The sequence below is a fragment of the Ursus arctos genome, unplaced genomic scaffold (assembly GCF_023065955.2).
Source record: "Ursus arctos isolate Adak ecotype North America unplaced genomic scaffold, UrsArc2.0 scaffold_3, whole genome shotgun sequence".
Taxonomy (NCBI): Eukaryota; Metazoa; Chordata; class Mammalia; order Carnivora; family Ursidae; genus Ursus; species Ursus arctos.
This window is the reverse complement of record NW_026622985.1, coordinates 80,118,138-80,144,312: the sequence shown is the minus strand read 5'-3', so window position 1 is coordinate 80,144,312 and position 26,175 is coordinate 80,118,138. Positions and strand designations below refer to the sequence as shown.

Genomic DNA, 26,175 nt, shown 5'->3' with positions numbered 1-26,175 from the left:
TATCCCTGTACTTTCATTATCAGTATTTTAATAAACGGATCAACAAGAGCCCTTCGGTCAACAGATACTGCACTGAGAATAAGTCCAAGATCTCTTTGATGGGCTAAACACCAGAAGCAGGGATTCCCTGCTGCTCTCTTGAATCTGGCTGGGGTTTGTGTCTGGGAAGACCTAGTGGGCAGTGTGCTGGAGTTGCATCACCTGGATTTTGCCTGCGATGCACTGAGGAGCATCAGACAGTTTGCCTCCAGATCCAGAACCCAGACTGCTGGGATAGTACAGAAACTGGGTTTAAAAAGCAGAAAATTGTGGTGTTTTAAATCCCTTAGCTTTTCCTGATCACCAAGAAGGAGGCATGGCAGCGAGCCAAGCTGCCCCCTACCCCTGTGTGTGGTTAGAGGTGGGGAGTGAGCTTGTGCTGCCCATTTCTCTCTTCTGCTCAAATATTTTCTCCCTGGCAGCCAACCTGGGGTATTTTCCAAAGCTCCAGATGGAACAGCCAATACATACCCACTACGAAGTTATGGAAAATGTTTTTCAATTTGAGATGTATCTGTAGCCTTGTTGGGATTCACTGACACTGACACCCACTGGCAAGCCCCATCAAGCCACCCACCTGTCTGGCTGTTGCTCCACATACTGCCCACCAAGAGGAGCAGACAGAAAAAACATAGCCACAGTTTTCTGTTCTTTCTACTAGGAACACTATCTCCCACCCACCCTACTCCTCCCCGCCCTGCTGTTGCTCAGCAAACACTGGCAGAAGCACCCAGGACACACATAACGTACCCAAAGATGTCTCTGAATGTACTAGAGTGGAGCAATACCCTGATTCTATAGTCAAACCTGCATGGACAAAGACCCTGCAGGAGCCTCTGTGCACTCTGAGAACCTGCTGTTCGAGCAGCAAGCCTGCTTCTGACTTCTTAGGAGGAAAAGGGGACAAAGACATTGAGCAGTCATGAGGACCCTCCTCTCCTCCCCATATTCTCACCACAGAGACCATCCAATCCTTTCCTCCAGGTTCTCTGATATCTTGGCAATGCCCACAGTACCAAGTCCAAACTCCTCAGCATGGGGAAGCAGCTTCTTAACATTTCTTTTGCTCGGCTTCTTCATTTATAAAACAGGGATAAAATAAGACCTACCTCATAGGATTAAGAGAATTAAATGAGATCCCATATGAACTTGACAGAGCGCTGGGCACATTATAAGTACTCGATAACTGTGTGCTATCATATGTATTATGGTCTGCTCCCTGCCGTCCTCTCTAGCTCCATGTATCACCAGGCCTCCCCGTCTCCCCCACCCCAGGGAGAACTCCAGCAACGTTTAATCAGTTTCCAAATGTACTTTGCTCCCTCTCCTCTGGACTTTCATAGATTAACATTTCTGCTTGAAATGCTTCCTATCTTCCTTCCCTGACAACTCCCATATCCTGACTAACATCTGTTTCTTTAGGACTCACATTAGAAGTCACCTCTTCCCTATCGCAGGTTTACCAGCTGGATTACCAGCCAGTGCTGACCTGTATCATGCACTTATCATTCCATAATTAGCTATTTATATATCCATATCCTTTCCAAGACTTCAAGCCCTTAAGAGCCAAAACTGTGCTTTATTCAGGATTATATCTCAAATGTTAGAAAAGGGCTTCACATATAGAAAAGGTTTTCTGCATAGTTTTTCCCCATTTTTTTTGTTTTTTTTGTTTTTTTTGGTGGAATGCTTGAATCCTGTCTTGCACTTCTCCAAAGCTGGTGAGCACATTCCCAAGAAGCCAAGGATTCCTATCCACAACCCTTGGATAATGTTCAAAGGACACAGACATCTGCACCTGTCTAGGACAGGTCCTCACATCCCACTCTATACCCCCACGCAAGCTTGTGCAACAGGTATATGGATTCCCTGAGGAGGACAAAGAAAAGGCTGAAAGATGTTCAACTGGACTATAAAGGCCCCTACATCCCCCCCTGGGGAGACAGGGCCTGGAGAACACCTGAGACCTGTGGCCAAGTGCTGCTAGCTGCTCACCTGGTAGATATGGTTCAGTCTGAAGTGTTTGAGGAGGAGCAGGAGCAGGGCAGAGATACTCTTTACAATGATCTCCTTGTGCCTGTTCACATCGATGCCCAACTTCATGCTCTGGAGAACGGTGATGCTACGATGGGGAGAGGAAGAGTCAGTGCAGACAGTAGCCTTAGAGTGAGGCCTACAAGGACCCAGGTATTTGGGCCAGAGACAACATATACAAGACAGCCAGAACTTGGGAGATTTGAACTTCTGTGCTAGAGAAACTTCCAGAGTTCCCACTAATGAGCCTATCTGGAGAAAAGTTCCTTTGGTCTCTTTGTTTTTTTCTCTCCTTTGGCAAGCTCATCCCTTGGCAATGTCCACCTACATACCCATGCAACCAGTCACTGGCACTGATGTTGCCCTGCAGACCCTCAGTTCTGAGCTGAAAAGAACCCAAAAGAGAGCACTGCAGTGGAAAGGGAAGAGGAGATCTCTTTGGAGACAATCCCTATGAGTGTTATCAAGGTAGGGCTGGGGACTAGAGAGACGCTGTAGACAAAACAGCTAACGTTCAGCAGCCAACCCAGTTGAAGCACTCACGGCATCTCCTCAGGCAGGACATCTGCCAGGATATTGATAGAGTCTGTCTTAGCTTTGGAGGTGGGGGCTGCAGCCAGCAGAATCTTAAGTAGAGCAATCTAGGAAGTAGAAAATGAGGGGATCCATCTCTGTCCATCCCATTCAAAAGGCTATTTTTCCACACCTCAACAGCCCTATGAGAAGTGTTTTAATGCCTTCTTCTGTGTTCATTCCTCAGTAACCAAATCTCCCCAGCCTCCAGAAGGGCGAACAAGCGCCCAGTGCTGAGAGGACTGCCTGTGAGGCTAAGGAGCCGGAAGGGAGCTATAGGCTGTTCTGCTTCAAGACTGTTCTTTCTAAAGAAGATGACGGAAGGAATAGAGAGGGGCAATGCCCAGAAATAAGGTGAGAGATATAAGCATGATCTCACCTTCTCTACCCCTTTCCTTCCTCCAACCCTCACCATCACCATCCTCACCACTCAGCCTGGGGCTATCTAGGACATGACAGACCATGGCCTCAGAGGGACTAGGGTACTTACTTAGAAGGAGGACCCCAATACATCCTGCATGGACCCCACTTTATTCTCCGCCCCTCCCAGAGAAGGACTTGGGAGTGTAGCCACGTCTTCCTTCCTCTTGGAGTTCCTCTTGGAGAAGCCCTGAGGAAAGCTCAGAATTCTAATGTGTTAGAGAATGTTTCCCCTCAGGGGTGAAGGCTCAGGGAACAAGCTCAAATAATGGACAGGTCAGCCTAAAGTGGTTCTCAGCTGTCTGTTCCCGGAGCAGAGAAGGGCAGCTCCGGCCCAGCTATCTCCTTACCATGTACTGAGGGAGGCTGTAGAGCATGCCCTGGTAGAGGATCTCACATGGCGTCTCTGGCACCACCTCTTCCCCCTACGGCAGGAAATACACGGTTTGCCCAGGCCATTTTCCAGTTGACCAAAGGCTATGTTTTCTTGGTTGTAAAGGATGGCTTGAAAAGAGCACTAAGCTGGGAGTCAGATCTAGATTCCTATCCAGCTGTGTTAATGACTCATTACATCACCTTGGGTAAGTTTACTTTCTTTCCCTGGGTCTTAGTTTCCTTTTCTTTAGGACCACTGGGCTGGTCTGATGTCCTCTGAGGGCTCTTCCAGCCCTGACCATCTATGATTCTGGTTTTCCCATTATCTGGAATCAATAAAGAATTCTTCTTTCCCCATCACATGTTGGATCAGGAGTCAGAACACCTACCTAGGAATTGGCTCAAGCCACTGCTTTTCTGGCCATGCGCGGGCTTAAGTCAGGGTGCATGTAAGCCTGGGACACTAGAACAGACACCCCACATAGAAGCCCTTCCTGTGGTGTCAGTCTAAGGCCATCCAAGAGCTCTGGAATGCTTGGAAGTGAGAGGTAGGTAACTCAGGAGAGAAGGTTGATAAGTGAGTTGGGTAACCCATGGCCGGGAGAGGCAGGAAGGAGTATTAGCAGGGAAGCTTTTAAGTAGAAACTATTTTCTTTCCTTCTCCAGTAGCCCCTACCACATTTTTTCCTCCTTTATGACCACCCCCACCCCCGATCCACAACTCTCTTTGACCTTTGATGAACTCATCTAAGCCTTTTATCAGAGTGGGGGCAGCGGGGGGGACGGCCCAGGGTCTCCGGTGCTCATGGGGCTACTCAGGCCATTGTCATCTTTGGCCAGTTCATTTCTTCCTCCCACAAGGTACTCTATTCCAGGGCAAGGGTCACTGTCTTGAGACCCTGAGGCAGGGAGGAATCACCTGACCCCTGCCATCCCACATAACTCAGCTGCTGCTTATATGGGCATTCAATAAACTAAGGCAATAGATCCTTGAGAGAGCAGGTTACCTTCCAGCTCTCCCAAAGATCTATTTCATACCTTCTCTTCTCCCCTGTCCTCAAACCAATCCCCTCACCACCCAACCCCTCAATTGTTGCTAACCCAGTCTCATACTTCACGGAGAAAACAGAGGCAATCAGACAGTTCGTCTTCTCCACACCAAATCTACCAGGGTCTCTACCTTCCTTCCTGACATAAAATATGAACTGCCTCTGCTCTATTAAAGGCCAACCCTCCATATGTGCTGGGGATCTCTCAACCTTTTGCTTTGTCGAATGCATCAGTTCTGCAGTTGTCTCTTCTCTCCCAGATCATCTCTTTTAGGACATAAACATATTCTAGTGTCTCCTAGCTATAAAACACTTTCCTCTGACCCACATCCTTCTTCAGCTACCATCCCATTTCTATCCTCTCTACAATAAAACTATGTTGTCTGCTGACCATCTACCTCCTTTCTTTACATTCCTTTTCCACACACTCCAACTAGACTACTAGCCCCACTTCTTCCCTTGAGGTTGCTCTTATTAAGGTCACCAGTTATTTTCATGTCGCCTGATCCAATGCGCACCTCAGGTCTTGTCCATTTATCAGCAGCACTTGACACAGCTGATCACTCCCTACTTGAAAAAATTTTTCTTAACTTTTATAGTATCACAATCTCCCACATTCTCTCCCACTTCGCTGAGTGTTTCTCTTACTCTTCTTTTCTGGCTCTTTTCCTGACTTATTCCACGTTCAACACAAATGGTATGCCCCAAAGCTTTGTCCAGGGTTCCATCCTCTATCTCTATGCCCCGCCCTGGGTTATCTCAGCCAGTTCTATGGCTTCTAACACTGCCCATTAAGTCAACAGCTCCCAAATTTATTTCTCTAGGCCAGTCCTTTCTTAGAACTCTATTCTTATATATTCAATTGCATGGCTGCTCATGTGCATGGCTGCCTAATGGATATCTAAAACTGAGTATGACCCAAGTAGAACCTTGATGAAACAGAACTCCTCATGTTTCACCCTGCTTCTACTCTTTTCTGGTAAAGTCTTTACACAGCAGCCAATGGTTTTTGAAAATATAAATCAGATCATGTCACTCCCCTGCTGAAAATCTCCAAGAGCTCACTTCTATATTGTAAAACAACTTCACAGTCCCTATCTTCGCTTACAGGTCCTTTGTAAAGTGGCCCCAGGCCACCTCCCTGACTGTATCTCATACAACCCCATCCCTCACCCCTGTGTTCCAGCCACAGGCTTTCATTCACTACCCCTAGTACTCCAAGCTTGCTCTCACCCTTGTTAAGGCTATTTCCTCTGCCTAGAATGCTCTTTCCCCCGATATTCTTAGGGACAGCTCCTTCTTGTACCTCACATTTTAGCTTAACTGTCACCTTCTCAGAGGTCCACCTATCCCGACTGCCTAATTGAAGGTAGTCTCCTACATGATAGATGCCTCTCTCATGTCATCCTATTTAAATTTTCTTCATTGTATCTCCCATTCTCAAGTCTTCTTGTTTCCTTAATTACTTATTTTCTTTTTTCTATAACTTTAATGTATCACGAAAGTAGGGACCTTGCCTTGCTTGGCACACCGTGAGCGCCCAACAGCATGCACATCTGCTCTGTGACAGCACTGCAGACAGACTTCCTCCTGCCTTTCTCCTGTCAGAACCCCCCTGACTCACCAAAGACATGGGGCACTTCTCCAGATCCTCCTCATTCTTGATCTGAACATCTGCAATGGAGATGTACTTGTGCTGGGGAAGAAAAGACATCAATTAAGAGGCTGAGAGTACTTAAAAAAAAAAATTTTTTTTTTAATTAAGAAGTGGGGTGGGGGGCGTCTGGCTAGCTCAGTCTGAAGAATGTGTGACTCTTGATCTTAGCGTAGTGAGTTTGAACCTCATGTTGGGTGTAGAGATTACTTAAAAAAAAAAGAAAAAGAAAAAGATACTGAGGGCCCCAATCATATATGTACCAGCCTCTTGCTTAACTTCCTCAATGATAAGGAAATGTCCTGTATATGGGTTGTCACCCCAAACAGAACAAAAACTCTTTGAAGGTAGGACCTTTGTACCCTTAACACTGAGCCCAGTGCTTCATGTACAGCGTTTCTGTTTATTCTATGTTCCCATATTTGCTGAAGAGCAAAAATACTTAATATTTACCTTCAACCAAAGGGCAAGGGGAAGTGAAGAACAGGCCCATGCCCCTGGACCACTACCCTGAGAATTTTGCTGCATGTGAGTATGCTTGTGTGCATGTGTATGGAGTGATGACGGGGTGAGGGAGAGTTCAAGGTCTGTGCAAGAGATGACTATTTTTACTCTTTGTGCTCATATATACTTTGGATGCAGAGCAGACTGCTACTAATCCTGGGCCTTTGGAAGTTAGTGGCCCTATAGGGAGAAAGAAGTGAGAGGAAAGGAAGAGAGGAGGGGGAAGAGAGAAAGAAGGGTGGGAGGAGGAAAAAGGCATGAAAGGAAGAAAGATAACTTTTTCATCTTTCTGAATGTAGGAAAATGGTTAAGTAGGGAGAGACCTAATTTCCTCATCTTACGCCAAAATGCCTGTAGGGGAAATACAGAATGTACCTGGTAGAAGAGCCAATAACTAGGACTTTGGTAATCAAACTTGCCTTGATTGGTCCCTATCCCTGAAGACTGAGAGCCCACCCTGGTCACCTGCTTTAGAGTCTTCACGCTCTCGTGGATGGGCCTGGGTAATCCAACCAGGGTATCTGTGTCCCTGTGAAATGCAAGATATAGAGATCATAAGCATCAAAACTATAGAGAACTACTGATGAATCACTGACCTCTACCTCTGAAACTAATAATATATTATATGTTAATTAATTGAATTTAAATTAAAAAAAAAAAAACCTACAGAGAACTACTGATATCCCCTGGAGTTACAACGACCATGCCACTTTCAACATGTGGTATTCTGGATTTTTCTCTGCAAGCTTCCAGGCCCCCCATTATTGCTTCAGGACACAAAAAGAATAATGCCACACAGAAGTGTTCTTGAAAATTAGGATTTTTGTATAGTCTTTTGGGGATTTACTTTGTCAGGGAGTGGTAGGTTCCTTAAAAGGGCATGTAGCCCAACTACAGTGAAACACGTGGAACAAGGCCTTCTCCATTTTGTAGAGGTCAGCCAGTGTGAGGAATTCATGAGGGAGGAGATATGAGGGAAGACTGGATCAGTTCTGACCATGTTGCTTCTTCACAGAATTCTGGTCCATTAAGATAGGAAGGACCCCTAGGGACCAGCTAATCCAACACTTTCATGAGGAAATTGAAGCCCAACAGGGAAATGACTTATCACTCAAGGTCCTACACATGGCTAAGAACATAAGAGTTCTTCTAGGACTGAAAGGAAAAAAAATCCCACGACACCAAACCAAAGTTACCAGGAGATGCCCACAGTGGCTCTAGGTTACACCATGACTACCAGGCAACATCTCTCATTTCAGCCACCCACTCCTCTTGTCCCCTAAGAACCACTCTATAGCCAGTTCTGACCATCTAGTCACTTACTGCCCCAGAGTGAATCCGATGAACTTGTTTCTGCTCATCTCCAAGAAGTGCTCAATGTCCTTCTGTCTGAGAGGACAGTGGAGAGACAATTTCCAGAAAAGGAAAAAAAAAAAAGCAAACCTTGAGAGACAGAACCTTTCTAGGCTTCTGTGCTCCTAACCCTTCTATTGGAGGATTAGAGCAATGGGGGAAGATAGCAGCTAACAGAGGAAACTTCAAACCAGGAGTTCTGACTTCTAGCCCAGCTTACTGAGACTTGAACACGTAGACCACTGCACCTGGGCTTTCAGTGATTCTAATCCCAGGGTCCCCAGAGTTATCAAACCTACCTGACTTTTGGCGCCCAGGGTAGGCCCTTGGGAAAGGCCACACGCTCAGCAGAAAGGGATGCCTGTGAGGGTGGAGGTGGCACCAGAGGGTCTTGCTCTAGCAGATCTAATTCTCCATCCAAGGTTCGTTCTCCATCGCCAGCAGACTCCTCTTCCTCCTCTGTGGCTGGTTCCTCAGTCTTAAAGAGATCTCTTTCATTGTAGATGTCCAGGCTGTCCTGCTTAGTGAGGAGTTGCTGGGTGGGGGTTGGGAGGGTGGAGAGAATGTGTACGGAAATCTCACTCTGAGCGTCCTTGTTTGAGGTCACCCTCTACTCATAAGCTACTAGACTTCAGGATACATGGAGCAACAACCCAGCTCTTATAAGAATATCCCCTTCCCCACCTAACCCTTAGTATATCCACTAGGCCCAATCCCAGGACAAGCACCTCTCAGGCAACCAAGTCAATGGCTGGGGAACATAGCATAATAATCCCAAAGTCGGTTACTTAGCTTTCAGAAAGCATGGATGCCTTTTTTTTTTTTTTTTTTTTTTTTTTTTTGTGCCAGCACTTTCCTTCCTAATTATGCTCTGCTTAGGTGAACATTCAATTAGTTTGCCTTCTGTGAGCCTACACCAGCTGGCTGACTGAGGAAGAGGGCAGAGACTTGCTGCTAGGCAGAGGGAAGCAAGTTTGGAATTTTAAATCTTGTCGAAGAAGAAAAGATTGGACAGAAATAGGCCAAAAAGTTAACAGTGACTGCCTCTGGTTTGTGAAGCTTGTGAGTGATTTTCTTTTTTCCTCCTTTCTTCACATTTTTATATTTGTTCCAAATTTTGTACAACGAGTAAGCATTACTTTATAAAACAAAAAATAAAGGTTAAAAAATCACATTGCAGATTATGTAGACTAGATTACTGAACATGACTGTCTGGTCCTGTCACCTGTAATTGGTGAACTCAGGTATTTCAGGGAGGTGACTTCGTGGGTACATGGTCAAGTCTCAGTGCAACCTGTCGTTCTGACCTTTCCAGGGATGCAGACTATACCTAGAACACTAATTAGTCACCTCCTAAATGTAAACCTCTGGTTCCAGGGCCAGACAAGAGTATGGCCGGCTCAGAGTAAACCTTCTTGCTGTCAATAAAATGATAAAGTGCCTCACCCCAGGCATGTGGATTTGTTGGGAGTCCTGTTCAGGTGATCTGGGTCCCTATCTCCAGGATTATGCCCTAACTGGTGGCCGGGATAACTCCAGGCATACCAGGTCTGGGCCACTGACCCTGTAGTAAGATATGTATCTATGATGTTGTATCACAGTGTTACATCATGATAGCCAGGGAGCCTGCTGCAGCTGGGAGACGGAGGCCAAAGTACAGACTCCAAGGTTTCAGATTGGTGACAGGGCCAACCAGAGGCAGGATGAGCCTCGTCATTTACTGCCCTTTCATACCACATCCAGAGTAGCTCAGAATCTTAATTTTTGGCCAACTAGTATCAAAACACCACTGTCTGCTTGAGTTCGTACCCTTCGAGAGCCACGGCGGCCTCGCAGCTTAGAGGGTGGTGGTGCCAGCTGAGACTCCCCCAAGTCGAGGGTGTAAGAGGGCGGGGAGGCAGCACGCATGCTCTTCACCACCTGGATACTGTCTTCAGTCAGTGGAGGCAGCCCCAGTTCTGCCCGCTTCTGTATTTTGAGAACCTGTAGATGCTCAAATCCACCGAGGGTAAACTGCGGTATAAACAGGAAAGGGGCGGAGGAGAGGAAAAGCAGGAGGTCAGAGGGAACAACGTCAGGGAAATGTGGATGGAGAAGAACCACAATCTCCAGTCCCCTTGGGCCCCTTCTTAACTAACAAGAAATAAAACAAGAAGGGGCAAATGTAGTTACTATCCCAGTCTTAGGAGCTCAGGGGTCAGGATAAAGCATTATTTACTGACGCAGGGATGGAAACATCACCAGAAATTAGGAAAGGGACTCCTGGGGGCTTCCACTGGGGAAAAAAAAGGAAACTGTATCCCCTTTTTAAGGAGCACAACCAGATGCTATAAAGCCCAAGTCACTCAATTTCTTCTGCAGTCAAAATTTGGTTCCCCCCATGAAGCTTGCTCTGGAAGGTATGTTGTTCAGGCAGTCCTGTGTGTGGGGTGGGAGCCAGAGATGAAGGATCAGATTTAATAATTAGTAACAAAGCTGTAACCATACACTTAAAAGGACTTCACTTTTTTTTTTTAAGATTTTATTTATTTATTTGACAGAGATAGAGACAGCCAGCGAGAGAGGGAACACAAGCAGGGGGAGTGGGAGAGGAAAAAGCAGGCTCATAGCGGAGGAGCCTGATGTGGGGCTCGATCCCATAACGCCGGGATCACACCCTGAGCCAAAGGCAGACGCTTAACCGCTGTGCCACCTAGGCGCCCCAAAGACTTCATTTTTTTTTAAGATTTATTTATTTTAGAGAGAGAATATGAGCAGGGAGAGGGGCAGAAGGAGAGAGAGAGAAAAAGGGAGAGAAGCAGATACTCCACTGAGCGCAGAGTCCAACACAAGGCTCGATCCCATGACCCTGAGGTTCATGACCCGAGCCAAAATTAAGAGCTAGACACTTAATGAAGTATGCCCCAGGACTTCATTTTTTTTTTTTTAAAGCAAATCCCCTGTTTATCTGGATGGTGGGCAGGCAATAAACCCATTTTATTATTAGAAAAATTAAGGCACAGACAGTTGCCCGAGGTTCCTTGGTACCAGCAGAGGCTAGATCTCCCAACTCTCAACCACTATTCTTTCCATGAAATGTCAGCTCTATCATGGGAAGGTGCAATGACACCTCAATTCATAGAGTGACATCTCTTGTCAGTTCAATAGAAATAGGTAACCTAGGGCGCATGGGTAGCGCAGTCGTTAAGCGTCTGCCTTCGGCTCAGGGCGTGATCCCGGCGTTCCGGAATCGAGTCCCACATCGGGCTCCTCCGCTGGGAGCCTGCTTCTTCCTCTCCCACTCCCCCTGCTGTGTTCCCTCTCTCGCTGGCTTTCTCTCTGTCACATAAATAAATAAAATCTTTAAAAAAGAAAAAAGAAATAGGTAACCTGCTCTGACATAGAACTTATGATTTCCCTCCATTGGCCAACAGCTGCCCTATTCTTCTGTCTAGCTTTAGCCTCCTGGAATCAGACTAGAAGACAGTGAGGTGGCAGAGGGCACTGCTGATCTGATGAGATGGGAGTGGGGAGAGGGGGGTGGATAAGCCACTCACCATGACCACCTTCCAGAGCAAAAGCAGAACCTTCTTTATGGGGAAGTGGGGAGCCAGGCCACTGCAAAACTTGGTAACCATGGAGAAAAGCAGAAGGGCAAAAGGTTCCTCCTTATGCATGGAGAAGCCTGGGGAAGAGAAGAGAGAGAAGTGAGAAAGTGAGGATGAGAGTGCTGAAACCCTGCCCCTTTAACCCTGCTTCTGGACACAGTGAGGAAGGCTCTCACCTACTCCAAAGAATTTGAGTACTTGTTCCTTAGAAGGAGGCTTAAAGAGTCCTGAGGGAAGGGGCAGGAAGGGAGGCCATGGAGGTAAAATGGCTTAGCTCCCAAGCTTGAGGGTGGATACCAAACTAGAAGTAATAGTAATAAAGATGTTGCTTTCTGGCCGAAGGACTCAATGCATTTCATAGATCACAACTCACTTTCCCACATCAGTCTAGTATATTTTAAAAATGCCATAGGCCTTCATATCTTGTCCCTGTCTGATGACAACATCAATATTTTTAAGGTGATTCAACTCATTTTTTCATGTGAAATTGATGATGAAATGGGAGATGGATGGCTATCTCCATTTTATAACCAAGGAAACCAAGGCATAGAAATGACACATGTTGGTACTAACTCATAGGCACAAGGGAAGTCAAGCCAGGTCCTCACACCTGCCACGCAGTATCTCTACCCTAAAAGAATGGATGCTAATTAGGAAAGAAAGGATGCTAAAAAGGAAAGGAGGGAGGGAGAAAGGAAGCAAGGAAAGCTAACTGTCTCTTCTATGCAGATGAGCAGATGCTATGCTTTCCCTCAACCACCAGCACCTCATCCCTACCCTTCCTCAAGTGGCACTTCTTACTCAATTCAGTGCGGAAGGTCTCCCGCGCTGTCCTCCACCGGCAGGAGTCTGTCTCTCGCTCCAGGCGGATATTTTCCACCAATAGGTACATGACACTCAGCAGCACCCTGGGTTATAGAAGGGTTACAAGAGATTCCCAAAGTAGCTCCCAGCCTGTAGTCAGAGACCTCAGGGATGATCTCTGTGGGACCCCGACCCAGTGGAATTAGCAGCTACTAGTAGTCTGGGTGTATCCGGGACTTGGGCAAAGGGTAACCCACTGCTAACTCTGCCCTATTCCCAATCCCAGGGCCAGCTCCCCTTACCTGAGCTCTGTGCTATCAGCAATGGAGATAGCTGGTTTCCGAAGAGCACTGCTACAGGCCTGGCTGTTGCTGCCATGGGGAGAGGGAGAGGACAGGAACTCATATAAGGCCTCTTTACACCCTGTGTCCCTACTTATCATATACACAAATGTGAGTACCTGCTATTCCCTTGCTGTGTAGCTAAAAGAAATTGGTCTAAGGTAACGAAGCCCACTGAATTCCTCATCCACCTCAGTAAACCTTTATCTGTGGTGAAGATGGGCAAGGGCAGGGTCTGTGATAACCCCTCCTCTTATAATCCACACTGTGCCTAGCACTGTGCTGAACATAAAACAGATGCTAAGAAACCCTTTCAATCTGCCCGCTTTAAACTCCTGGGTAGTAGACAGGAGACAAAATGAGGGATCACTATAGTGGTAGCAGCAGATAAGACCACCTCTAGAGCTATATGACCCACAGGGAAAGAATTGGGCACAGCAACAGAAATTGGTCCTGTCCCTGTTGGGTCATGTTCTCTTCATGTAGAACAGTTTTCTTCATGGATTCCAGAGTCAGCCTGAGTTGAGAAGGTGTTTAGATAAAAAGAGAACCCACCTAGGATAGGACCCTGAAGCCCAGGACTGAAGCTGGGGCAAAGCTGTTGATGAGCCCAACCTCAGGGAGGAGGACAGAATATCAGAGAGCATGGCTGGATAGAGGGGAACTGTCAGTAAGCTTTGGGCCGAGTGAGGGAATCAGCATAGGATATGAGGCACACTTCAAGGAAGGGGGTTGTCTAAGCCAGCTCTCCCCTAAGGCTTCTCACTCGATTTCCATGTGGAGTAGCTCCAAGAAGGCCGAGAAGGTCCCCATCTGATAGAGCAGGAAGCAGTTGTACCTGGACCAGTGCAGCACATCGACCTCCGAATCACATTCCCCAAAAGTGCCTAAAGAACCAGATAGTGTCATATGGGTTGAGGGTGAGAGGGGTATCCAGTTCTTTCCACCCTGCCCCATGATCTTGAGACTATCTTCCAGAACCTTGCCCAACAAGTAGGCTGATAAAGATAGGGCAAGGGCCCTCCAGAACTTCCTTGAATGAGGCAGGAAAGAGGAGAAGCAGTCTCCAGATTCAGGTCCAATGCGCTTATCACTGGCCTGTCTTAAGTTTGAGTTCCCTGGGGAGCCGATCCAGAGAGAAGGATTCAAATACAAGTAGTTTATTTGGGAGATGATCGTAGGAACCACTGGTAGAGAAGTGGGGAAGTGAGATAGGAAAGAAAAGGCAGCTAAAGAGCTGAAAACCAGGTTGGGGGAAGCTCTGGGAAACAGTATATGCCTTACACCCCTCAGAATCATTCCATCCAAGAAGGGTGATCAGGTGGGCTATTCACCCACTAACTCCTGTTATTCATTGATTGGTGCTACTGGACTAGGGGAGCACATTAATTCCCGAGTACTTCCATATGGACTGCAGAGGAAGCCTTCAGGTAAAAAGTTAAAGGTACTAGCAGTTGGAAGTTGGCCAGAGCCCCAGACCCAAGAGATATGGTTAGGCACTGCCTTGTTTGCTACAGTCTTCCCTTCACCACTCTCTTTCCTATCCATTTATTATTTTCTTTTATAGGTTTTATTTTTATTTTTTTTTTATTTTTATTTTTTTTAAGCTCCCAGCTAGTTGGTTCTGACAATAGTCAGTCCTCTTATTATGATCTCACGGCATATTTTTACTATTCCAGTTAGGTTATCTCATTTCTCTATCCACCACCTGGCTAATAGGTCTCTTCTGGGAAGGTTTTCTCAATTAATCTCACTGAGTTCTAATCCCAATTACCCACTGCATCCTCTCCTGCTGTTATGCTGAATGGAACCCTCTAAACGCCAATGAGAAATAATGCAGAGGGTCCGTATGGGAACCTGTGGTGCCCTACTACCTCCCCTCAGTGGAGGTCAGCACCATAGCTGAAGAAAGAAGCCTCCATGCTCAGCTGGTGGTACATCAACTCTAGCCACACTGACTCTCTTACTAAGTCTCCACGGAAAATTACAGTCCACATGAAGGATAAAAGAACTTTATAAGAAATCTTGCCATGCTTGGCAAGATTAAGGCCAATTCCAAGGGATCCAGAATAGTACTTATCACCATCTCCTTAACTTTCTTATAAGCATCAGGTTACTCTTAGCACTTGACAAGATCTGTCCTTGAGAGGCAGGGACCTTGCTTTCTTAGCATGGCTTGCCTCATCCTAGTCCTGATAACATTTCTTTTCCTAGTTTTCACCCATCTCAAGCTGGCAAAGGTGGCCACTCGCCTTGGGCCAGGTACAGAACAGCCCGGGCCACCTTCAGTCGCCGTTCCCTACTGACCACCTCCAGTCGGTCCAGGAGTCCCATCACATAGGCTTTCTGGGCATCTTCCTCCAACTCCAGCCACTCCTTGGCCTGCACTGGGGAAAGAAGGCCATACAGACTCAGTGTCAGCTTTTGCTTCCCCTTCCTGGAAAGGCTCCTGATAACATACCCACCTCTGATGCCAGCCCCCAACAAATTCTTCTCTTCAAAAGCTTTCCTTATTTAGTTGAGAAAGAATGAGACTGGAAAAGTAAAGGACCCCCAAAATTCTGGCTGAACCCACTCTGCAGCCTCATCTTCCTCCATATATCCCCTTTATTCTCCACACAGAGCCTATTCTGTCCTATTTCTCTGACTTTTCAAGGAGTTCCCTCTCTCCCTACATATCCAATTCCTATTCATCATTACAGGTCCAATACTATATTACCTCTTTCCCACTAATGCTCCAGCCAGAAGCTCTGTCCCCCAAGATACTCCCCTGCCTCCATTACCCCAAGATACCTTTTACTTCTCTTATGATACTTACCACTTTCCTTTTGGACTCAGTTAGTTTTGTGATGTACACACCTACACTCTGCCACTGGACTATAATCTCTTAGAGGATTCTACAAATTCACCTTCACCCCTGCCTCTTGCATCTTGCACAAAACAGTACTCACCACACATCTGTTGAGTTGCAAACTGAATTCATGGACCAAGTAAGGAAATGGAGGTCTGAGAGGATTCAGCGTGGACACATGAAATTATTATTAGATGCTATTAGGAGTGAGGCAGAGTTGGAGGCAGGGATTGAATGTTAAAGTCAAGGACTACACTAGGCACAGAGTTCAACCAGGCAGCAGGGCACTAGCCCAGTCCCCATCCTTCTGCTCTCTGGGCCATTTATATCAGTGAAAGGGACCGAGCTCAGGCTTCTCCTGCTTCCATTCCATGGCCTCTCCACTTGAGATATAGGAAACTCTGTGTCCCATATGCAAGAAGGGATAGAGAAGTGGTTGTGGAGAGGATGAAGAAGAATCATACTTTGTTTTGGGCTTTTTCTAGATCAGGCTGGGATATCATGCGGTGAGTGGGGAGGAAAGCAGGTCTCTATGAATAAGAATCTGGGATCACCTTGAGTCTTGAAATCTTCTTCAAAGCACCTCCTGTTAGTGGTGAATTCCAGGTTTTCAGTGTAGCTATATAATTCTGTGTTAGGAAAGATAGGACAGAGTCACAAACATTCAGCAGACCCTTACAGAAGGGGCCTGGGGTGGAGAGGGTGGCATGAAAGAGCTAAAGCTTCCAACACATTCCTGTGTCCAATTCCATCCAGAGCCAGCTTCCTCCCTTTCGGAGCAGTTAAAAATAGCCACTTGTGTCCCTGGGTGATTAAACCATCAAACCTGTCCTCCTCCTGCCAGCTGGCTGCTACAGCAAAGAAGGCAGTCTTCAACACTTGGTGAGGGCCAGGAGGAGGGCTGGAGCAGAGAGGGCTTACTGTCATCACTCCTGTTTCTTAGGGCTGCAACCCATTCTGCTTGTCAACCCAGACTGAGACTATCCTATCTCTAGGGAAGAGAGGGGAAACGCAATACCTGAAATTTAGAGGCAAGATCCTTGTGTTATTCGAGCAACCAGAGTAAAGGCTGGACAGTATGTGTTAGATGGCCCTTTGGGATTGAAGCCAGTTCATTCTCTCCCTGCTGAGTTTCCTCAAAAGGTACAGAAGTTTAGGTTCCTGCCCATGGCCACCCAGGTAGAGACAGCATCAAACCACATAGAAGCAGCTATTATTGCCAAAGGGCTGCTTATGCCCAAGAAAATCTAACTTTGTTAACAATAGCCTCTGAATACAAAACGCAGAGAGTTTATGAGAAATAAAAACACACACACACTCCAGAACATTATACCAGGAAGTACCCTCATGTTACAGAGGATGAAGAATTGAAGTTGAGAAGTCAATAGGTGACAGAACAGATTTCCTCAAAACTCTGTTCCCTGAGACCCTTGCTGGAAATTTAACTAGGTCATAGATAATTCACAAAGAGAAATTCACTTATGTTCCAGCCAGCTGTCTAATGGTTGAGAAACACCTTGTCTGGGAGCCAGGGCGTTTGAGTCCTGAATTCCAGAATCCTGGATCGCCCAGAAGCAAATCCCATCTCTGACTCTGATATTCTTCAGTGCTCAGTGGGCAGTGTGCATATGTTTTTTAAGAGCACAGCATAAGCCCAGTCAAAAAAGGGAGCAAGGCTGGTACTAAACTTTTTGTTTTTATTTTTAAATTTTAGATCACGAACTTTCATAGACAGATAAATATAGAATACATAAGAGTCCTGTATGTCTTCTACCCAGGTTAAACAAATGTTTACACTTGTTATATTTACTTCAGACATCTAAAGTCCCCTTTTCCTCCCCAGTCTTATTCCCCTTTCTAGAGTTAACCACTTTAATGAGGTTGGTGTGTATCCTTACGTGACTGTTTTTCTACTTTTACTGCTTATGTATAAACCTGTAAACAACATGACATTGTTGTGTTTTGAAAGTTTTCATCCAAACAGGATATTATATATATTATTTTTCTTAGAAACAATTTAGGATGTCTTTCAATAGTTTTTTACATGACAGTGTAATGAACACATCCATTTACTTAACTGACACTGTCCTCAATCAAGTGTGCAACTAGACTTCCCAGAAATAACTTTTTAGGTTTGTGTGTTTAAGCAGTTTTTTGGATGCATGTATAAATTATTTTGTCACTGCTTCTTTCACTCTCAACACTATGTTTTTAACATTTATTGATATTGAAACATATTGATATAGATCAAGTATTCTAATGGCTATGTGGTAGCCTACTATACTGATATGCTACAGTTTATCCATTCCCCTAAATGGTTTTAAATTTTTCACAATGGCCACAATAAACATCTTTATATGTTTTCTTGTGCCCAAATGTTCTTTCAAGTGTACACCTAGAATTACTGGGTCATAATATGTGTGCGTCTTCAACTTTGCTAGATATGGCCAAATTGCTTTCCAATTTTATACTCTGCTCCCTCATGCCAAGCAGTGTATAAAAGTACTCATTTCTCTGCACCCTCACTAACTTCAGGCTTTTAAGTTTTGCAATCTGATGAATGTAAAATAATATCTCATTATTTTAATTTGCTTTTCCTCATTTACTAATGTAGTTGAACATCTTTTCATATATTAATTGACCATATGGTTTTTTATTCTCTGAATTCCTATTCCTATTCCTATTCCTATTCTCTATTTGTCTATTGTCATCTCTCTTCTCTTCTCTCTCTACACACACACACACACACACACGCATACGTATATGAAATATAGTTATATTATTTGGAATTCTAATCTTTTGTTGGTTATTAAACTCAGCTCTCTCTGTCACTCATCACGAATTTATTCCCTGCGCTTATTCTCAAGAACTTCTTTAAAAGTCCTTGTATCTTTTCTCTGAAAAAGCATGTCTCAAAGTGTCACTTCCATGTGACAGAATATTTAATTTTCACACCATCTCCACCCAAACCTCATTTATTAATAACTGGCATTCATAGCACGTGTAACATGGAGGCTCTTAATGTAAGGAGATCAAACTTAGCCTAAGCTAAATCCCAGACAGAGACAGAGAGGGAGAGGGTGGCAGAAAGAAGGGGGCGTGCATGCAGAGATACAAGTGAATATGGTAAAAGAAACAGGAGGAATGGGGAAAAGGTGGAAAGAAAACATAATTGAGAGTGCACCAAAAGAGAATGAAGAAGGATGAGCAGAAAAGAGTGACAGAATAAAAGTGAAGAATACTGTAGTCAAGGGAGAATTCACAGAAAGAAATGCAAAAGCAAACATATTTACTGCCAGAGGTTGGAGAGAAGAGTGAATGTGGAGAACAGACAAGCTGCCAGGGGAGATCACAGACCCCTGCCCTCTCCTCCCGGCTATCCTTCCACTCTCCACAGACCATCTCTACCTCATACCTGACAACTCTGCTGCGTGCCCATCTGCATCTCCATACTCAAATTCCAGAGTGGGGCAGTCCACAGAGCCCTGTAATGGAGAAGTCTTTGCAGTAACTTGGGAAAAGGGATGAAAAAGGAGATTATACTCTCATTTAATCTTCTCTTAGAGGCCGACATTAGATCAGGGAGGCAGCTAGGAGAGTCCCATCTGGGCCTTTAATCCAAACTTCGTACCCTCATCCAAACCAAAATCCAAGGCTCAGTGCAGGGCAGGGCTGAAGGTTCCTATATAAAATGAGAAACTCTGAGTAAAGGGCTAGGATTGTGAACAGATATGAAAGCTATGCAATCTGTGTCTGTACCTGACCTACATAAACATGGACCAAAAGAGCATGTAGCTGATTTCTAGAACAATGAGATGAACTAAAACAAAAGAGGTGAGCCGGATTCTAATTTCAGCAATGTCATTAACCCACTGTATGATTTTGGGCAAATCTCGTTTTTTGGATCATAGTTCTTCATTTATTAAAAAAAGGTCCCTCGGCTCTAGTGTTTCACCACTTTAGGATTGTCAAATAAGGTAGTATTTCTACTCTAAGCTGTTTTAGAGCTAGATTTCCTATGATGTTGTATGTATAAATTTATAATCCTATATAAAAATATTTTAATGTGATCCCACCCCCTAACCTCTTTAAGCATTTTGGAGTTATTCCCTACCAGTATACATTAGTATATATAAATTTAAACATTTTTTAATCTCAGCCATCACATATTGAGATCTTAAGCAAGTCATTTAACCTGTCTATGCCTCAGTGTGGTATAAAAAATGTATTTGGTCTTTGACCCCTGTTCCAGGCACAGAGCTCCTAAAACCTCTGGAATTTCCTGAAAGAAGTGTAATTCATAAGCCCCAGTCAACAATCCTTGAGTTTATGCTAGTTTATGCTAATGAGGTGACTCCTGGTGAACCTTTAAGAGTTTCAGGGCTGGCCCCACCCCCAGAGAGGGGAGGAGGCTGAAGATTGAGTTCAACCAGTGGACAATGGTTTAACCAACCATGGCTAGGTAATGAAACGCCATAAAAGCCCTAAAACAACGAGGTTTGGGTACACCAAGGTGCTAGGAGGGTGAAACCTAGAAGGCATGGAAGCTCTGCACCATCCCACCCCTGTACCTTCTCCTTTGCCTTTCTTCATTTGGCTATTCTTGAGTTGTCTCCTTTATAATAAAATTGTAATCATAAGCAGAACAGTTTTTAAAATTCTGTGAGTCCTTGTAGCAAATTATGGAATCTGGGGATGGCAGGGTTAGGGGTGGGGGTGTTCATGGAACCTCTGAATTTACAGTTGGCCAGGTGGAAGTGCATGTAGCCTGAGGGCCCCATGCGTGGCTGGCATCTGAAGTGGGGACAGTCTTGTGCGACCGAGCCCGTAACTTGGGTCTGTGCTAACCACAGATAGTCAGAACTGAATTGGTGTCAGGGAATTATTGGAAAACAAAGTACTCAGTTTTCTTATCTGTAAAAATGAAGATAATTCATAGGATCATTATAAGGACTACATGAGTTAATAGAGACAAAGCATTTAGCACACTACCCAGCACTTGGTAGTACTATGTAGATGGTTACACTACTTTGTTGTTTGTTTGCTATTTTTTTTTTTAGATTTTATTTACTTATTTGAGAGAGAGAGAGAGAGAGAGAGCGATGGAGCAGAGGGGAGGGGTAGAGGGAGAGAGAGAAGCAGACTCCTCACTGGAGCAGGGAGCCCGAGTGGGAGTCGATTCCCGGGTCCTGGGATCATGACCTGAGCCGAAGGCAGAAGCTTAACCAACTAAGCCACCCAGGTGCCCAGTTACACTACTTTGAATTTTACCTATTGTACTTACAATTTTAATATTATAGTATCAAGGTATTTTTCTCATATTATTATGACTATCGTTTTAAACAGCTAAGTATACAGCTAAGTGGACAGATAACTGCTTAACCAATTCTCTACTGTTGAACATTTAAGTTGTTTTTAACTTTTTTTTTTTTTTTACTACATGCATGAAGCTGTAATACACTTATAATTTTTTTCATATTTAGGAACTCTCCTAAGGACAGATTCTTTTTTTTTCAACTGATAGGTTTTCGCAAAGAAAATGAATTGCATCAAACCTTATGAATACTTGTATGGTTCTTTGTATATGACAAGTTGTTTTTCAAAACTACTTTATCAATTTACACTGCCATCAATGCAAATCATATTTAAATCCACTATAGCAAAGATTTCCAAATACTTCTGGGTTACAGAGACAAAAAAACAAAAAAAGGTGGAGGGTGGAAATGATGTTAGGTAGTTCTGATAAGTAAAGACTTAAAAACCTTTTTAAAACATGTATTTCAAAAAAGGATAGTTTAATACTCCCAAAATGAGGACACAATATTAGAATAAAAGAGTCATTAACAATATGTTTTTCAAAGTTTTTGATTGTAAATCAAAGAATAAATAAACTTTACATCACGTCCCAACACACACACACAAAACTGGAACAAAAGTTTAACAAAATAGTATCACTATCACTATATGTGATGTAGATATTTTCTATTATTCTATTTCTTTAAAAAAAAATGTTGGTATCAACTCATAGATCACACCCTACAGTTTGAAAAATACTGTTTTAAATTGCATATATCCTGCAGCAGAGCCAAGAGCCAATATCCCGTGACAAGATGTCACATGTCCCCTGCTATGATGTGACCAGAAGGATAGTCACCTCTGTGGTCTTCTACCTGAAAGCCCAGAATCTCACCTTACGTCAGAGAGACCCTGAATGAGGCTCACTGAGAAATCCTCACAGCCCACAGCACGCTCAAAATAACTGGGGCCTGAGAAGGACGCCCGAGGGACACAGCTTTGCATCAGTCAAAGGACCAATGTTGGTTCCATGGTTTGGACAAAGGCACTGTGGAAACCTGAGTGGCTGGCATCAGGGGAAACTGAGCAAGGTGTACAAGAGCCCTCTGTACCATCTCTGCAATGTCTCTGTAAACCTAAAGTCATTCCAAAGTAAAAAGTTTAGTAAAAAAAAAAAAAAAAAAAAAAAATCGCATAATCCTTTATTTATTTATTTATTTAGTAAGTAAGTAAGGTCTACACCCAACATGGGACTTGAACTAATCAAGAGTTGCATGCTCTACCAAATGAGCCAGCCAGGCACCCCAAACTTCATACACCCTTTAAATTTATTGTATTGAACTACATTTAAAAAAAAAAAAACTCAGTTCAATGCCCCAAATTTTCCTCATTTTGCCACAAACCAGTAAAAATTTGCCAAGGACTTTGAGAACCAATTAAACCAAGGGATCTGGCTAAAGAGGCCTGAGGTGAATCACCTGGCTAAGAATCTTATTATTAAGGGGCGCTTCTGTGGCTCAGTTGGTTAAACCACCAACTCTTGGTTTTGGCTCAGGTCCGGATTTCAGGTCCAGCCCCCTGTGGAGCCCTGCGTCAGGCTCTGCGCTCAGCAGGAAGTCTGCTTGTGGATTCTCTCTCTCTCTCTGCCTCTGCCCCTCTCCCTCTGCCACTCGAGTGTGCTCGCCTGCGTGTGCTCTCTCTCTCTGCCTCTCTCTCTCAAATAAATGAATAAATAAATAAATAAATCTTAAAAAAAAAAGGGAATCTTCTTATTAAGCAAATAATTATTCTCTAGCTTCCTATTTTCCTTGGGATGTTCATACACTAAGCCATTCGGAGAGGGTAGGTCAACTAGTGTCCCCTACAAACACAATGATGGATGAGGAGGCTCTCTTGAATTGTGCCGACAGTAATTCTCTTCCAGTAATTCTCTAGAAGCACAAGAGAGAGGGGGGAAAGACAAAAACAAAACCATCTCCTCTGAGGACTGTCTTCCACAGGAAAGCAAAAGGAGGGAAGGGAGGAAAGGCAGATAGTCATCTAAGTCTGGCACCTGAGTGTTGTGGTGATAGGGAATGTACTGACAGGTAGAAAGCAGCTTTCCTGCTGCAGTGGAAGGTGGAGGAAAGCTAATCTTTCCAGCCAGCCTTTTGGCAGGCAATGAGCCCAGATGGAGAGGATCACTGCAGTTGTCCATTTCCAAGCATAAAAAGTGCAGCTGTAGACAACCAGGAGGTAAAACTGTGGGGCAGGTGGAAAGCTCTGAGTCCCTGGATACTGAACCCACTGGCAAAAGGAAAGTACTGTAGGCGCCCTTTTCCTGAAGGAAGACTTGAGAGGCAGGGAAAAGGCCTCCTACTTCAGGTTTTTTTTTTTTAAGGTTTTATTTATTCATTTGAGAGTGAGAGAGACAGAGAGAGCACAAGCAAGGGGAGAGGCAGAGGTAGAGGGAGAAGCAGATTCCCTGCTGAGCTGGGAGCTGGACATGGGGCTCGATGCCATAACCTGGCGATCACAACCTGAGCCGAAGGCAGCCGCTCAACCATCTGAGCCACCCAGGCACCCCTCCTACTTCAGTTTTAATTCCCCCAAAGAACGTATCTTTCTGAAACCGGTTATTTTATTTCTTTGCATATTGTCTGTCTCTCTACCCTGACTAGAATGTTTGCTCCATAGAGCAAAGACCTTGTCCTGTTCACTGTTGTATTCCTAACACCTAAACAGTGCTAGGCATGTAGGAAGGACTCAATAATTTTTGAATCAATGAATGACCCACCCTCTCCCCCCCCAAAATACACTTAAGCAAGAACAATGTCTCTATGGGGGAATGAGGCACAGGGTGCCCTAAAAGGCCAGATTCAGGGGCGCCTAGGTTGAACTCTTAGGTTCCTCTCCAGTGGTGATCTCATGTGTTATGGAATAGAGCCCTGCGTGGAGCTCCATGCTCAACAGGGAGTCTGCTTTGGAATTCTCTCTCTCTAAAATAAATAAATGAATCTTAAATAACTAAATAAAATAAAATACAAGGCCAGATTCATAGTGAGGCAGGGAGGGAGATGATGTGGACAGAACCCTAATCTAGGGATGCCTGGGTGGCTCAGTCATTAAGTGTCTGCCTTCGGCTCAGAGCGTGATCCCAGCATTCTGGGATCGAGCCCCCCATCGGGCTCCCTACTCCGCTGGGAGCCTTCCTCTCCCACTCCCCCTGCTTGTGTTCCCTCTCTTGCTGGCTGTCTCTCTCTCTCTGTCAAATAAATAGAGAAATAAAATCTTAAAAAAAAAAAAAAAAAGAACCCTGATCTAGTTAGCAAGACAGTAAGGCTAAGCTCTGCCTCTGAAAGGTGGTGTGACTTTGGGCCAGTCTTTTCATCTCTTCCACTTCTCTTTTAGAAAATGGAATGGATTCCTCCTTGTCTGTATCAAAATGGAAAATGTATGAAATCCCTTTGGAAACTGTGATATACTACTCAAATGGTAAATCACTGCACAAGTAAGACCTAGCTTCTAGTACCAGCTCTGGCCCTATGAGCTACTATGTACTGACCAATTACACGCCCTGTGCCTGAACTGAATTAAACATTTGACATTCAGTTATCTCATTTGGCTTTATAACAGCCTTCTAAGGTAGGTAGCATTAACCTCATTGTACAGATGAAGAAACGAGCTCAGAGCAGTTTGGCAATTTGCCAAAAGTCACACAGAGAGTAAATGGTAGGGCTAGGATTCAAAACTGGGTCTGATTGACCACTCCTGGCCACTATGACAGATGTATGCTCCTGGGCAAATTACTTCTGTCTCTTACGTCTGTAAAACAGGGGCTAAAACAGATGATCTCTACAGATCCTTCCACATCTGACATTTTGTGGTCTACTCTGTATGTGTGTGTGTGTGTGTGTGTGTGTGTGTGTGTGTGTGTGGTGTCTATTCTCCTGATCCCCACTCACGTCCATTTCTACTCTTGGCTAGTGATGGAAACTGGCTGGATGAGGGGGTACGGGACTAATAATTCACTCCCTTCATCCTCGAGTTAGCATTTCTTTTTAGAAGAAGTGACCCAAACATTCATATTCCTATCTGTGGGTTTGTATCCTGGACAGTTCCATCCACTCCCTCCTGTACAGCCCTTGCCTGAATCCTGTCTCAGTAACTCTTACTGGTAGGGGTCCTGATGTGGGTGGAAAGCACTCCCTAAAGAGTCTGCCAACACTCGGGGGGAAGTCACTGGGCACATCTGGATCGGCTCACTAGCCCGGGGCTGGGGGGGGGGGGCGGCTGCCCCACACGCCGGCCCCTCTCCACTGCGGCGGAGCTCTGCCCCCCCCCCACCGCCCCATCCCTCAGGCGAGTCACTTAACCTCTCCGCGCCCGTTTCCTCCGTAAACCTAAAACACGAATCCCCACTTGAAGGGGCTGCAGAGATTAAGTGAGATACATATTTGAAAAGTATCAGGTATGCTCGCTATCGCGCTACATCTTCGCGTCCCCAGAGGAAAGGCTAGAGGGCTAAGAAGCCCCCGACCCGCGGCAGGAGACGGGCAGAGAGGGATCAGGAAGAGGCTGCAGAGCCCAGAGTCCAAGCGGCGGCGGACCCCGCAGGCGCCCGCTCCAAGGGGCGGCCCCGAGCGCACCTGGGGCTCCGGAAGGGGAGGAGGACGGGGCCGAATCACTTCAGCCACCGCTTCCCGCCCGCGGGCGTCTCCCGGCCCCAACTGAAGCTCTCCGGGTTCCTCACCTCCGACTCCCGCCGCTGGCTTCTGAACGCTTCCCGGCCCTTAGGTGCCGCCTGCTTCCCTTTGCCGCCGCCGTTGCCGTTGCTATTGGGAGACGAACTCCCGGCCCCGGGCGCCGCGGGGTCCTCCATGCGGCCCTCGTCAGCGGCTCCCCTCGGCTGCTCTGCTCTCTCTGCTCGGGGCGACCCCGCCACCGCGCGCGGGGAGCCAGGCCCCGCCCCCTCCACAGCTATTGGCTGCGGTGCCGCCCCGCAGCCCCGCCCCGCCGCGCAATTGGCTGTTCGACGGCTCCAAGCGGGACTTGGGAGGAGGTGGAGGGGCTCATTCACGGGATTCCCCCCCCCCCCCTTTTTTTAAGTCCTGCGACGTTGCTGGTAGCCTTAGGCTCCAGGGTAGGCTCCCTGCTCCACCTCCGGAATTCTGGGCCTTGAGTCCTGGCGGGTTATCTTTTTGCTTCTCACTCAGGACTCACCCTCTCCCAAATAGCGACCTTTTTGGGGAGATCTAGTCTCCGCCTCCTGCTCCACTGCAGTCTCCCTTTCCCCATTACCACACACCTCTATCCC

The 26,175-nt window shown here is 45.6% G+C and overlaps 1 protein-coding gene across 1 annotated transcript in view; it reads right to left on the bottom strand.

Annotated features, from left to right (window-relative positions):
- The window catches only part of STRIP2 (striatin interacting protein 2), a 47,404-nt gene extending 21,599 nt beyond the window's left edge, over positions 1 to 25,805 (bottom strand). Inside the window, exons 1-16 of the mRNA XM_026510950.4 lie at positions 25,612 to 25,805; positions 19,000 to 19,069; positions 16,139 to 16,213; positions 14,986 to 15,120; positions 13,500 to 13,620; positions 12,695 to 12,763; positions 12,390 to 12,496; positions 11,538 to 11,665; positions 9,811 to 10,014; positions 8,301 to 8,536; positions 7,972 to 8,037; positions 7,114 to 7,177; positions 6,115 to 6,186; positions 3,417 to 3,491; positions 2,617 to 2,714; positions 2,035 to 2,161 (exon numbers count right to left, since the gene is read on the bottom strand). Of these exons, the coding sequence (XP_026366735.3) occupies positions 2,035 to 2,161; positions 2,617 to 2,714; positions 3,417 to 3,491; positions 6,115 to 6,186; positions 7,114 to 7,177; positions 7,972 to 8,037; positions 8,301 to 8,536; positions 9,811 to 10,014; positions 11,538 to 11,665; positions 12,390 to 12,496; positions 12,695 to 12,763; positions 13,500 to 13,620; positions 14,986 to 15,120; positions 16,139 to 16,213; positions 19,000 to 19,069; positions 25,612 to 25,740 (1,776 nt within the window). The 5' untranslated portion in view covers positions 25,741 to 25,805. The remainder of the gene's footprint in view (positions 1 to 2,034; positions 2,162 to 2,616; positions 2,715 to 3,416; positions 3,492 to 6,114; positions 6,187 to 7,113; positions 7,178 to 7,971; positions 8,038 to 8,300; positions 8,537 to 9,810; positions 10,015 to 11,537; positions 11,666 to 12,389; positions 12,497 to 12,694; positions 12,764 to 13,499; positions 13,621 to 14,985; positions 15,121 to 16,138; positions 16,214 to 18,999; positions 19,070 to 25,611) is intronic.
- Positions 25,806 to 26,175: the final 370 nt, after the last annotated feature.